The sequence below is a fragment of the Gossypium arboreum genome, chromosome 13 (genome assembly GCF_025698485.1).
Source record: "Gossypium arboreum isolate Shixiya-1 chromosome 13, ASM2569848v2, whole genome shotgun sequence".
Classification (NCBI taxonomy): domain Eukaryota; kingdom Viridiplantae; phylum Streptophyta; class Magnoliopsida; order Malvales; family Malvaceae; genus Gossypium; species Gossypium arboreum.
The window spans coordinates 107,730,867-107,743,968 of record NC_069082.1 but is presented as its reverse complement, the minus strand read 5'-3'; the positions used below and the strand labels follow the sequence as shown (position 1 = coordinate 107,743,968).

At 30.6% G+C, this 13,102-nt stretch overlaps 1 protein-coding gene across 1 annotated transcript; it reads right to left on the bottom strand.

Moving 5' to 3' along the window:
* Positions 1–1,687: 1,687 nt before the first annotated feature.
* On the bottom strand, positions 1,688–2,098 carry LOC108462734 (chaperone protein dnaJ 11, chloroplastic-like). The gene has a single exon (XM_017762644.1). The coding sequence runs from the start codon at positions 2,096–2,098 to the stop codon at positions 1,688–1,690; it is 411 nt and encodes a 136-aa protein (XP_017618133.1).
* Positions 2,099–13,102: the final 11,004 nt, after the last annotated feature.

The following is a 13,102-nucleotide window of genomic DNA, read 5'->3' as shown; positions in this document are numbered from 1 at the left end:
AAGCGATTATTTGGATTTAAAAATTTTTTTTTATGTAAGTGATGTGAATTAAAAGATGAGTAAGATTAGGTAAAAGTACGATGGAGACCCCTATACTAGAAGCCAAATTACATTTTGCCTGCTCTATTAAAATAAAAGGCAAGTTAGTCTATGTACTTTAGATCAAAGAGCAAACTAATCATTTTGTTAAAAATTTCATCTATTTCTACTTTTAAGTGATGACGTGACTGACAGAGCAACTAGATAACAATACATGGTGTGCCACGTTTACCTCATACTGATGCAATACATTTTGTCACATAAGCAAATATTAAAAAAAAACTCAAAAATAAATAATTATTTTTATAATTATTTAAAAACCACATTGAAGATGAATCTAGACAAATAGTTGTCTATATTCAAATGAACCTAGACAAATGGTTGTTTATATTCAAATGAACCTAGACAAATAATTGTCTATATTCAAATGAACCTGACAGTTGTCCAATTTTATCTTTAATGTGATTTTTATTTGTCTAAGTTCATCCTGAATGTGGTTTTTTAAATAATTATGAAAAAATTATATAAAATTATTTTAAAATATTAAAATTTATAAAAATATAAAATTTAAAATTATTAAAAAAGTTCAGTTTGTTTATTAAATAATTATTAAATAATTGTATATAATTATTGAAAATTATTTAAAAGTTATTAAAAATTAACAAAGTAGGAATCATCGACTTGATTAACTAAAATATCAACTTAATTAAGAAAATACATGTGTATGAGTATATTTGAATTCTTTAAATATGATAAATGTGCATATATATAAATTTTATAATTTTTAAAAAATTAATCATTATTTATATATTTTTATATTTCTTAATAATTTTCTATCATTTTTATAATTAATTTAGAAACCACTCATTCGAGCTTGGACGATGTTCAGGATCATTATGGTTGTTGTTTTAAATAATTTTAATACTTTTAAATTTTGATAATTCTTAATAATTTTTTATGTTTTCTCTTGGGGATGAAATGAATAAAGACAATCTGATTTTTAAATATTTATAAATTATTGTAAGGATTTCAAATTATTTAAAATATTGTCACATTAGTATGAGATATAGGTGGTATGTCATATCTAACATATATGGGTAATATGTTTAATTTTTAATAGAAAGAGTAAAATATAATTCACTCTTAATAAATAGGCTTCATGATACTTTTATATGGTCTTATTCATCTTTTAATTTCAGATTATTTATATAATATTTTTGAAAACCCAAAAATCATTTATTAACATATATTTTAACGAAAGTTGCATTCTTTCCCAAATTTATAAGAGTTTATTTATCTAATTTTAAATAAAAAATAAAATACAATATGCCATTTAATACAAAAACCGTGAGTATAGTTTTACTCATGTGCTGTACGGCAAAACAAGCTTTAAATCCATTTTCAAGCAACCTTTTTCAATTTCTTGTTTTCTACAAAAGCTACAAAGGAGAAGGATAAATGTGTATTTACTAGACTCCTGAGGATAAAACAAAAAAAGAAGAAGAAGAATTTACAGCAATTTCTAACAACATTGGAAACACATGCGATGCTATGGTCGAAAAATTCCTACATTTTGTTCTTTTTTTCACAAAAAAAAAAAAAAAAAAAACCCTGCGTAACAGAAATTAATTCCCTCTAGTCAATTTTTCTACCAGCACTGATCAGTTTCCCATCTTCGAGTCGGGTAAATCCGAGTCCTGACTCGCATCCAACGTGGCGCCAACGACATATCGTACATGGCCCTCGCCGTCGGATTCGACAAAGTGGCGTACGCGTTGCGTATCTCTATGAAATCACGGCCGTCCGATGATGATCCCATCACGTCTGGATGGAAAACCTTGGCCAAACTCCGGTACGCCGTCTTGATATCGTTAAATGATGCCGTTCTCTCCACCCTTAGTATCTCATACAAACTTCCTGCCGCCGCTGCCACAACCACCTTGTTCTCCGTCTGTACCGAATTTCTCACGGTGACCGTCTTCTTCGATCGCGAAACTGAATAGGTGTTGTTGAGGGTTGTAATGGCGGGAGGGGAAGAGAAGGTTGCAATTGCATACATTGGGAAAGGACAAAGGAAGGGTAAGGTGGTAAAATAAAAATGAAAGAAAGGGGATTTTTTTTTATCTCTGCTTGTGCGAGAGGGGAGAGAGAGAGTGAGGTGTTTATATTTATAGGGGTCAAAGGTAATAGTAAATTAAAAATATTTCAAATAAATTCAACTTTGACTCACATGGGTAATACTATTTATTAACTAAAAATTTAATTATAAAAATACAATTTATTAGCAAAACAAGTAAAGCTGAGCCAAATATATAAGTAATAATTTTTGAAGTCCAAAGTGGTATAGTTTATATTAATCTCATATGTATGTCTTGTATTTTACCTACTTTTCAATAGTTTTCATCACAAAATCGTGGGTTGTGTTACGGTTATATCTGCTACTTCATGCTCGCCTGCCATTTCATGTCTCAATTTCCTTTTTGTTTTAGTTTTAAGTTTCTAGAACTTCTTCTTTTGCTTTTATCCTCCGCCATTTTAAGAATTTCTTTCATGAATTTTAATTTCTTTTTCTTGTAAAATGATAAAAGGAGTAAATTATACCATTAATCACTAAATTATAACTAAATTTTCATTTTGACTACTTAACTAAAAAATTATAATTTTATCACTAAAGTTTTAGAAATTGTTCACATGATTGTTAAATATCACTTTTAATTGGTATAATAACAATTTTATTCCTCAACTTTTATATTTTCTATCAATTTGACAATTATTCTATATAAAATTATAAAAAACCCAAAATTATTTAAAAATAGAAAATAAAATATCAAATATGTTGTTGTAGAACTAATATGTATGAGAAATAAAGAAAATTATCATTCCGTAGAATCTAATAACAAATTTAAAAAACAAAAAAAATAGATTATCACATCCTTCCTCAAGATTTCCCAAAATCAAATTAGTAATATTTTTAAAGTCTAAGTTATTGAAGAACATTGAGAACTATTATTATAAAGGCATGTGAAATCAACTCTAATGCTATTTCTTTAGCAAAAACATACAAACTATACCATAAAATTTTCTTTTTTCGGACTTAATTCAAATTTTCAATTAATTTAAATTATTTTCAAAACTCAAATTGTAAAAACAAAATATATTTAGAATTTTTCTTTTCTTATGACTAAAATGTACCCATAATTTAGTGACTATTGCATTTTAAAAGGGTAAACTACTTAGTTGGTCACTCAACTTTTGGGGCACTTTCATTTTGGTCACCCAAATAAAAGTACTTGTAATTTGGTCACTTTCATTAGAGAAATCTTTTATTTTAGTCACTCACATGTTAAATCCCTAACGGTAGCTAATTGTGCACATCACATCAATATTTTTGGCCATTTTACCCTCACTATTGTTCATTATCTTCTCTCCCTTCATGGCACCCTCTACTTCCAGCCACAACGCCATTCTGCTTCCATCAGTTCTCCTCTATAGAAATCTGATTGGAATGCTTTGCTACTATAGGATTCCATTGTAGCATTTCAATCAAGCATATAAGCCAAAATTAGTGTTTTTACCTATACCACCTTTCTCATGAGAAGGGAGATATGAACTGCCTTTAAAAAATTGGGTTTCGGCATAATTGTTTCATCAAGCTCTTTATTTGAGATAAATACGAACTTTTCCCAAGAAAAAAATGAAATTTATATAATTACGAAAACTTTAACATGGTCCTTGACTTGAGAAACATAATCTTTTGTGATACTAGAAGGTTAATAATACCTACCTCATTAGAACACAATGAATCTTTACTCTAAGAATGATCTCAATAACATGGAAAGATTCATCAGCCACTGAAATTGCACAAGCAAGCTCATTATCTTCTTGCTGAAGCTACCTTTATTGAAGCCCATATGAAGCCTATGTCAGATCTCGTGCCCTAATTGTACTATTTTCATCTAAGTACACTTGTAATTTTTCCTAATAGATTGGTTAATAAAACAAATTCATTGATTACGATTAATATACTTTGTATTATTTCCCTCAAAATGGTTTTTGCACGCAAAGAAAAATGGAAGAAAATGTTGCTCATTGGTTGTCTAATGTTTAACTAATACTAAGAGGTGTTACGTGGTCAGATCGCGATACGAAAAAACAACTTGTATTAGTAGATGAACTGAAACATGTCATTAGTCTAATCTGAAATGAGCAAACTGATTAAAAGACTAATATGTTGTCTGTCAAGTCCAATTGGGAATATGCATTGTCTTGGGAATCGGAGCGGATGACTTTCAAAAGATAGAGACATATATGTGACTGACTGGACTGAGAGTACATCGGAAAAGACCCAAGCAGAATAGATCCTAAATCTGTTTAAGGATTTATTCACTTGTGGCATTGATAGTATGGCATACCTAAATCTTGAATGGATAGTGGACTACGTATACGTGACTCGTACACTTTGATGTAAGTAAAAGCCTAAGTTCAAATAGATAATGAACCGAAAGTTGGTGCGTTGGGTGTAAAACTTCTATAGTATGTAGTGTCATTCAAAAAAGTGGAATTCATAGCCCAAAACATGGGTAAATGATATCTTCTAAATGGCATTATATGGTTGATGAAAAGTAAACGTGGCCAAGGGTCGCTCATATTTGTGATGGATGACTTGATCACTGTTTGATAGTGATCGACTTTTCATGAAGGAAGATGCAATGGTTACCATGAGATAAAATAATATCATATTGAGAGAATGGATATTATCCTAAGAGCTTAAGGATATTCTATGAGGATAATATACTTATGACAAGGTTATTGGACGAGCATTGAGTAGTTGCTTTTTTAATGGTATGTCGTTAGGGAGAGCTCAGTCATGATACTATAATGGAATGACTTCGTGACTAAATAAGTTTATAATTAATAGATGAAAAGCTGAAACTTAAATATAAATCATTTGATCTTCAACCACATATGTCCAATTGGTCCCTTCGCTGGCTCGTTGAAACAAAAAATGAATTGCGTGTTTGAATAGAAATGAATGGAATGAATAATAAAAGAGAAATGAGAAACATTCAGTAATGATTATGATTTTCTTTAAAATGAAGAACTGAAATAATTTGGAAATGAATATAGATTTCAAAAAATGGAAATGATCCATTTGCAATCTTATATTGATTACTTAAAAAATAATCGGAAGAATGAGTTTATGTTTTTAGACTATTTTGAAGCCCGGAAATGGAAATAAACCATTCAGTCATAGTGAACATGTTGAGTTGTGAAATATTGAATATTTTTTTTTTGAAATTTTACAAAGGGCAAAATCATTAAAATTTTATCAAGGGTAAAATCGTCAAAATTTTGTAAGGGTAAAATAGGGATGAGAAAGTTGTTTTATACATAAATAGTAAAGTTTATTTTTGGAAATAGAAAAATTGAATCGAGTTGGATCACAGTAAAGTGTAATGAGTCAAAAAGGCCTAAGAAGTACTCGTAATTGGACTCGATGTGAGAGAGGTCCAAAAACTCCTTATGGACATGAAGGGGGCGACAACCCTAGTAGGAATACTAGGGTGTGCCATCCACCCTAGTTTTATTCTAAGTAGGATGTTATTTTTCTAGTTAAAATAAACCACTACAACTCAACAAGTGTTCTACCTTCTCTTCCTATAAATAGATGATACCAATAAAGCTATTAATACAACTTTAAGAGATTTTTATTCTGCCGAATAAAAAATATTCTCAACTATTACATATATTTTTTCGGAATAACAATTCTACCGGTTTCTATTAAGAAAAGAGAATTTTCGTTTTCACTCCAAAAGGAGAGAAAACATTTTCTAGTTCTGTGTTTCAATTCAATTAGTACGAGAATAGCAGAGAAGATCATTTGCTTGAAAACTGGGAATAACGAACGCCCGCTAAGTCAAAAACACATGTATGAATTCAGTTAAATTTTATTCTATAAATATCACAATCTGGGTCAGTTTTCAAAATTTTAATTTTTCGCTGTGCAAGAATATCGTTGTCAAACGGGGATTTTTCCAATAGCCTACATTAAAAAAAACCTATTAAGTCATGAAGAACCACATCGTTAAACCAACCGATTGTGTACATAGAAATATTGAGAAGTTATAAAATCCCCTCCATTATATAATGGTTGTCCCAACGAATCTGTGGTGACAAGTCTTAGTCTTGAATACAAAGGAGGCTCATATGCACTGTTGGAGCCTACAAAACTATGCTAAGAAGAAGAAGCAATTCCCGAATCCATATTGAACATAAAAAGAAAAATCAAACAAAACAAACAAATGGATGTAAATAAAAGTAGTTTAGGAGGAAACAAACAAATGCACCTTAAATTAATTACAAATGAAGATAATACGAAAAGTGGGTAATTCCATACATGTTCACTTCCAATCTGAAAAGCTATGCAAGGTGATTGAAATAAAAATCAACAATCTCGTTTAGCAAATTACTTATGTACTCTGGGTCAAGCAATAATGAATGGCTAAATCTTTTAATAACAGAAGCAATTCCACCTGTTTGAAATCCACTGAACATTAAAGAAACACAAACAAAGAAATAGACTGTAAAACCTTCATTTATAAAATTAATTACAAATGTAATTAATTAAAACAATAATACGAAGATAGTGTCATACATGATTATTTCTTGGTAATTGAAATTGGGCGAACAAATTTGGTTTAGTAAATTCATCCTATTCTCAAGGTCCAACAAATATGAAGTTACAAATCTTCTTATAACCACGGTAGCATTTCAATTAGATTTCTATACTCAGGATTTGTAATGATCCAATTTTTTATGGTGTGAAAAATTGTAGTTTTAGAATCTTATTTTCATAAATCGAGTCCATAAATATTAAATAGAGATATTTACGGAGTTAGCGTATTGATGAACTAAATTTTTTTTAAGAAATTAAGTCGAAATTATGGTTAATTGAGGCTCAAGGACTAAATTGTAAAGTTCGATCGCTAAAGAGTTTTAATTGTCAAAAGGCTTAAGGATCTAAATATAAATTAACCAAAAATTCAAAATAGCTGTTAGACCATGCAAATGAGACTTAGTGGACGTTAATACCATATCCTATTAAGAATAAATAATAGTTAATTTTAAGTTAATAAAACCAAGTTAAAGTAATTAAGTTAGATTACCTACAATTAATTAATGTATATAAAGGTTGAGATAGTGGAAAATTACACTATATTCTTCATCATATCACCATCCACCATAGCTGAATTAAAGAGAAAACCTTCCAAGCTTCAAGCTTTCGGCCAATAATTATTCAAGGTAATTAGGTGCTTTTTCTTGTAATTTTTATAGATTTGATGTCATGAGAGCTTGATCAAGCTAGTCCATGTACCAATTTGTGAAATTATTAAAGTTTTTTAAAGTTTCCATTGTTGATTTCTTGAAAAATTAGGCTTGAAATTGATAGATTTTAAGCTTAGATTATGAAAAGGACTGGACTGTAAAGTTAATTTAGCCTAATTGTTAGTTTTGTAGATTAGGAACCAAATTGAATAAAATGTAAAAATATTATGAAATTTCTATAAGAATAGAAAGTAAAGGTTCCCTAATGAATATATGTGAAATCAGATTTTAATCCTTGGCTAGAAATTGAAAGATATGCTTATCTCAAATTTAGGGACTAAATTGAATAAATTAAAAATTATGCATAAATTGGTAATTAGTTGTGCATTGGTTGGAAATTTATATTGAAATATATTTTATGATTGTATGTAGCTAACTTCGACACTGGGCCATCGAGAGGGAAAACAAAAGTGAGAGTTGTCGACGAGTGACATGTGACCCCCATTTTGTATTTCTATGAGTCAGGATTTATTTACTACATATTCATGACTTTTACATTATATGGTATGAAGGTAAGTTGTCAATTGCTGTTTGAACTGAATTGCTATGGTTGATATTGAATATCGAGACAGAGACTAAATTGAATAGAATAGAAAATAGTATGATTTAATGTATCATATTTAGTAGAAAATTAAGTATGTGTATGACATGAATATATGTGCTTGGAAAATGAATTGGATTGTAGTTGTGAATGTGATTGAGAGCATGTATTAGATTGAAATGTGTGACTATATTGAATGTCGAAATTGTGTATATTAATTGAATATAGGAAAAACGAGTACAATACGGAAGGTTGAATGGTATGTAATGTATGAAATGAATTGGTGATGGTGTCACACCCCAAAATGTCAAATTTAAGTTAGAATCATGATTTTGGGTATTAATTTGAAAAGTTTATAATTTGAGCAGGTTCTAGTAGAAATAAGGGGAATTGGCGAGCTAGTTGTGAAAAAGTTCGATTTCAACCTTGGTTCTATTAAGTTTGAACTAGGAATTTTTCTTAGTGGGAGACATGATGATTATGGATGTACACTTGGCTGTTAAATGTGAAACCGGTGACGGAAGTGAGGGAGTATTATATAAAGGAGAGACATTACTCTCTGGTATTACTCTTTTATCTTTCTTTCCCTTCATAATCTTCTTTGCGGGTCTGTTGTAAGAATGACTAAGAATAGTCTACATGGAGGAAAGAAGATAGAGTTTGTGCATAAGAAATTGATAACTTATTAAGTTGGTAAGCTTATTAACCTTCCTGTACTAACAAATTTAAGAAAAGAAAAGAAGGTCAAAGATTTTAGTTATACATCAGATCTGTTCTGTTTTGGTTAAGGTTGTGGTTAAATATTTAAATGGCCTCTGCATGCAAGTAAAATATGATTCTTATGATGGTGAATTATCTTCACCGAAATTATAAAATGGTTGTTATGTTTGTAAGCTAAAGGATCGTGTAACAAGGGAAAATCTTAGTAGATGAATTTGGTGTCAACCTCCACGCAAGTTTTAGAGCTCAGTCTTAAAAGGATGCTAAATTATTTTTAGTGACATGCACTAGGTATGTTTAACTGAGTGACGGGTAAATGATGAGTATATAATGGCTGAATGTTGGTGTGTCAAATGTGTTATATATTAATATGCAAGTGTATGATAGTTCGTAAGTTATCATGAGGTATAGATGAATTGTTGGCATAATACATGTTGTGTATGATTAATAGTATTGATTTATTACTTGTTCTTGACTTGTATGTGTGTGAATTATGCGATGTAGAGGAGGGATGTCAAAATGTGTTTGAGATGAAAGACGAATAAGTGAATATGATATGTGATTTGCCTCCAGTAGGGCATGTAAATGCAAACTGGAATTAGAGAATAATCCTAGCCTTATAGGGGAACATGTAAGTGTTCAAATTAATAGGAGGATTTGTGAAGGTTTGGGTGGATTTTCCGAAGAAAGATACACACCAGTATATGAGAACCCTTTATGGGACGTTTGAATAAATGCAAGTCCATGACCATGGCAAGATCCAGGAAGGTCTGCGAAACAGTTCTCGTTTATGAATCAGCCAGATGTGCACAGATGGAAAGATCCAGTGAATGACCGTAAGATAAAGTTATTTATGTGAATCTATACTTGTACAATGACACCTATATCTCCACAAATTTGAGATCTGTCTGTTAAGTCCACCAAGAGTAAGTTCGAATACTTGTAATCTATTCTATGTGTGAATCCAAGACTATTCCTGTATCTCCACAAATTTAGACAAGTCCATGTATGAAAGATATGACAGTCTGTCAAGACTATTCCTCATGTACGATCCCACGAATAGGGGATTTGCCTTAAGAATTCTCCTGCAAGTTATCTATTGTTGTGAACAGAGCAGAAATGATGATTCGTCAAATTTTTCTTCTGACTGAGATGAGTAGATCTTCTTTATTAATCTGTAATAGGAGTTTTCCTTATGAATCCACCAATATGTTTTGCAAAGCATGAATCCATATATGTGGGTTCAAACATGAATCTGCAAGGATTGAATTACAAATATGAGTTCGTATGACAAGCTACTAATAGTGGTTCGCAACAAAAACTATTTGCTAAGATCTATATTATATGGTTATCTAGATTTGATGGTATAAGATGTGCTAAGGGATTTATCTATAGGTTTTCTTTCTTAAGTCTATAAGTGAAATTCCACAAAAAAGCAAATGAAAATGGGTCCGTAAAGGCAACTAGTGAAAAAAGAATTCACAGGGATAATCCGCCAAGAGGTCAAAAGTTATAAATCTATAATTTGATATTGTATCTATTGAAATCTTATTAGTAGAAGCTTTATATGCGCAAGCAAACAAGCGATGGTGTTATTGAGAATAATGTGCCAAGTACAAGTGAGCTAGTCCGTATAATGTAAATAATATGCTAATGAGATTTATGAATCATCCTAATATAGACAAGTAGAATGTGAACTTCAAGCTGTGAAATACAAGCATGATTGCGTTATGTTCATAAGGTATGAAAAATCACGAATTTCATTAGAAATTACGTATGTGCTATTATGTGTTACAGGTAAGAAGAGAAAATTTGAGAGTTTGAGGGACCAAGCCAGAGTACAGTGTAATGGTAGATTTGTTTCTTAGTCATAATATGCATACAATAGGGCAACCTAGAGGTAGAGCCTCAAGTCAAACATGAGTTGTAATTATTTTAAGTTGTAGAATACAACTTCTTTAAGCTGAATAAAGCTATTCACATTTCAAGGCTACTTTGTATATTTTTACCTTTTAAAAATAATCGTACTAAATTCATGAATATTATAAAGATATTAGATGATTGTGTTTCTATAATACTCATACTATATGATTATGAAATTCGAATGTATGTAGTGAGGTCGATTAGATAGTTGTGTTTTAATATTAATTGCATTAAGTATGAATGGTGGAATATATATAATTTATTAAAGAATGAGTTAGTAATTTCAAAATTTAAGTGTAGCACCCTATAGTCTGGATCCTACAATCGGGTCGGGTATGAGGTGTTACAAATGAGATTGAAATGTGATATATGGTTACAATGTATATTAATTTGGTGTTACCCTAATAACGTCTAGAGTACTGTCGAATTAGTTGGCATGCATTAGGTTGAAAATCATCATTTTCGGGCCATTCGAGATGGTAGGATATGTCTATAGCGATAACCATCGTTTTCGGGCTATCCGGGATGATAGAATGTTCAAGTATTGAATGCCATCATTGCCGAGATATCTAAGATGGTAGGATAAGTAAATTATGAAAACCATTGTTGTCAGGCCATCCAGGAATGTAGTTTATTGAAATAGAAAGCCATCATTGCTGAGCCATTTGGGATGGTAGAATATTGAAATAAAGTAAACCATTGTAACTGGGCCATCCAAAATGGTAATATATTGTATAGTGCAAACCATTGTAGCCGGGCCACTTGTGATGTATAATGAGTATAGATAGCAAAAGTCATCGTTATCGGGCCATTCAAAATAACAAGAGTAGTATAGAAGTTATGGAATATTGATGTTAAATGAGAATGGAACTGAATGTATTGAATTTGGAAATGGTTCAAAGATAGGTAGTTGATAAGTGAGTTGAATTGATTTTACTATTGTTATGGTATGCTCAAATATGAATATGTTAATAGAATTATTTGGTATCATAGAACATGTTTTGAATAGTCATTTATATTATATACTTTGTGACAATTTACTAATGCATATGTTATTTCATCTTAAGTCATGGAATTACAATTGAGCTTTTTCACTCAACGTACGGTTTGTTTTGTCTATGCATTGGTATAATAGATTCCCAAGAGTGCAATAAGTAGATCCAACATCCAGGAGGTAATCCTTGACTCAAAAAAATTTGTATAAATCCGTTTCGTTTTGAGTATGGCATATACCTAGGTTGAGTATGGCATATACCTAGGTTGAGTTGGTTTTTGGTTTAAGATGTGATTCATATGAACTTTTGGAGTTGGAATTGGTATTTTGAAATGGCTATGTATTTAAATATATGAAATTGAGAATGTCATAATATTTGGTTAGGCAAAACTTGTGGTATGCTAATAGTTTATATGGTAAAGTATCTATAAACATATGCGTATATGCTAATCAGTTCAATGTTGAGTATGATCAAATGAATTGTGTGTTCAATGAAATTTTTTAAATCGATGTAAATTGTATATGTATGAAAGATAATTTGGCTATAATTGAATTTATTGGACATGTAAATTGGATAATATTGTAGTTGCAAATGTGTTTGAGATGATTAGGTGATTTCAAGTAGGTGCAAAAACTTGTACCATGTTGATTTTTATGGAAACAATATGTCACATCGCGATGACGTATCGCCACCGTCATGACAAGAAACAACCTAAACAAGCTAGGATTTATGTTGCGACCATGTGTACTTGAGTTCATGATGTGCCAAAGTTAGAGAGTTGCGCCATGACGAGGAACCTCCAGTGTCGCCATGTTAACTTTGAATTTTGAAAATTTTACAATTTAGTCCTAATTAGATCTCGGGTTAGCATTAGAGCTTTTTTATGCTTGTTTAAGACTCATAAATGATTATGCATTATTTTTTATATACCCGTTTTATTTATATTTGAATGTTTAATGTTGTATGTAACACCCCGAATTTTGGGTTGGAAGTTCTAGGGTTGTGGTTATGGTTAGTGAGTAAGTTGTGCTATTGTGTTTAGTTGCATGTTTAAGTGATAGAATGGGCCTATAGTCTGGAGGTTGAGTGAGTGTTAGTGTACATCAAGGTTCTGGGTTTGAGTCTTTGCGTGTGTATTTCGGAGAAGCATTTTTATTTCATTTTGTTTTAAGTTAAAATATATGATCATTTATATTTTTTTGTATTTTTATTTTGTATTGATTTTTATTTTTTTATTTTTCTTTTTGGCTGGACATTCTTTTCTTCCTTTTTCCTGGTTTTCTTCTTCTTTTTTTCTTTTCTTTTTGAAAAAGATTAAATTGTGGTTTTGGAAGAACTTCGATTTCTTGGTCTTCGAGTAAGATTCTGGACGTTTTAGATCTCTAAATAGGTGTGAGATTTGAACCTTATCTATTTGATTTTAAGAATTATTGTTTCAGCATTTCTTGAGTGTGCTCTAACCCGTTGTTTTTTGGGTATTTAGTTGCTGAAAAAGTAT

What these genes read in the sequence shown, in the direction of transcription:
- LOC108462734 (XM_017762644.1), bottom strand. Translation starts at nt 2,098, where the DNA reads ATGTATGCAATTGCAACCTTCTCTTCCCCTCCCGCCATTACAACCCTC.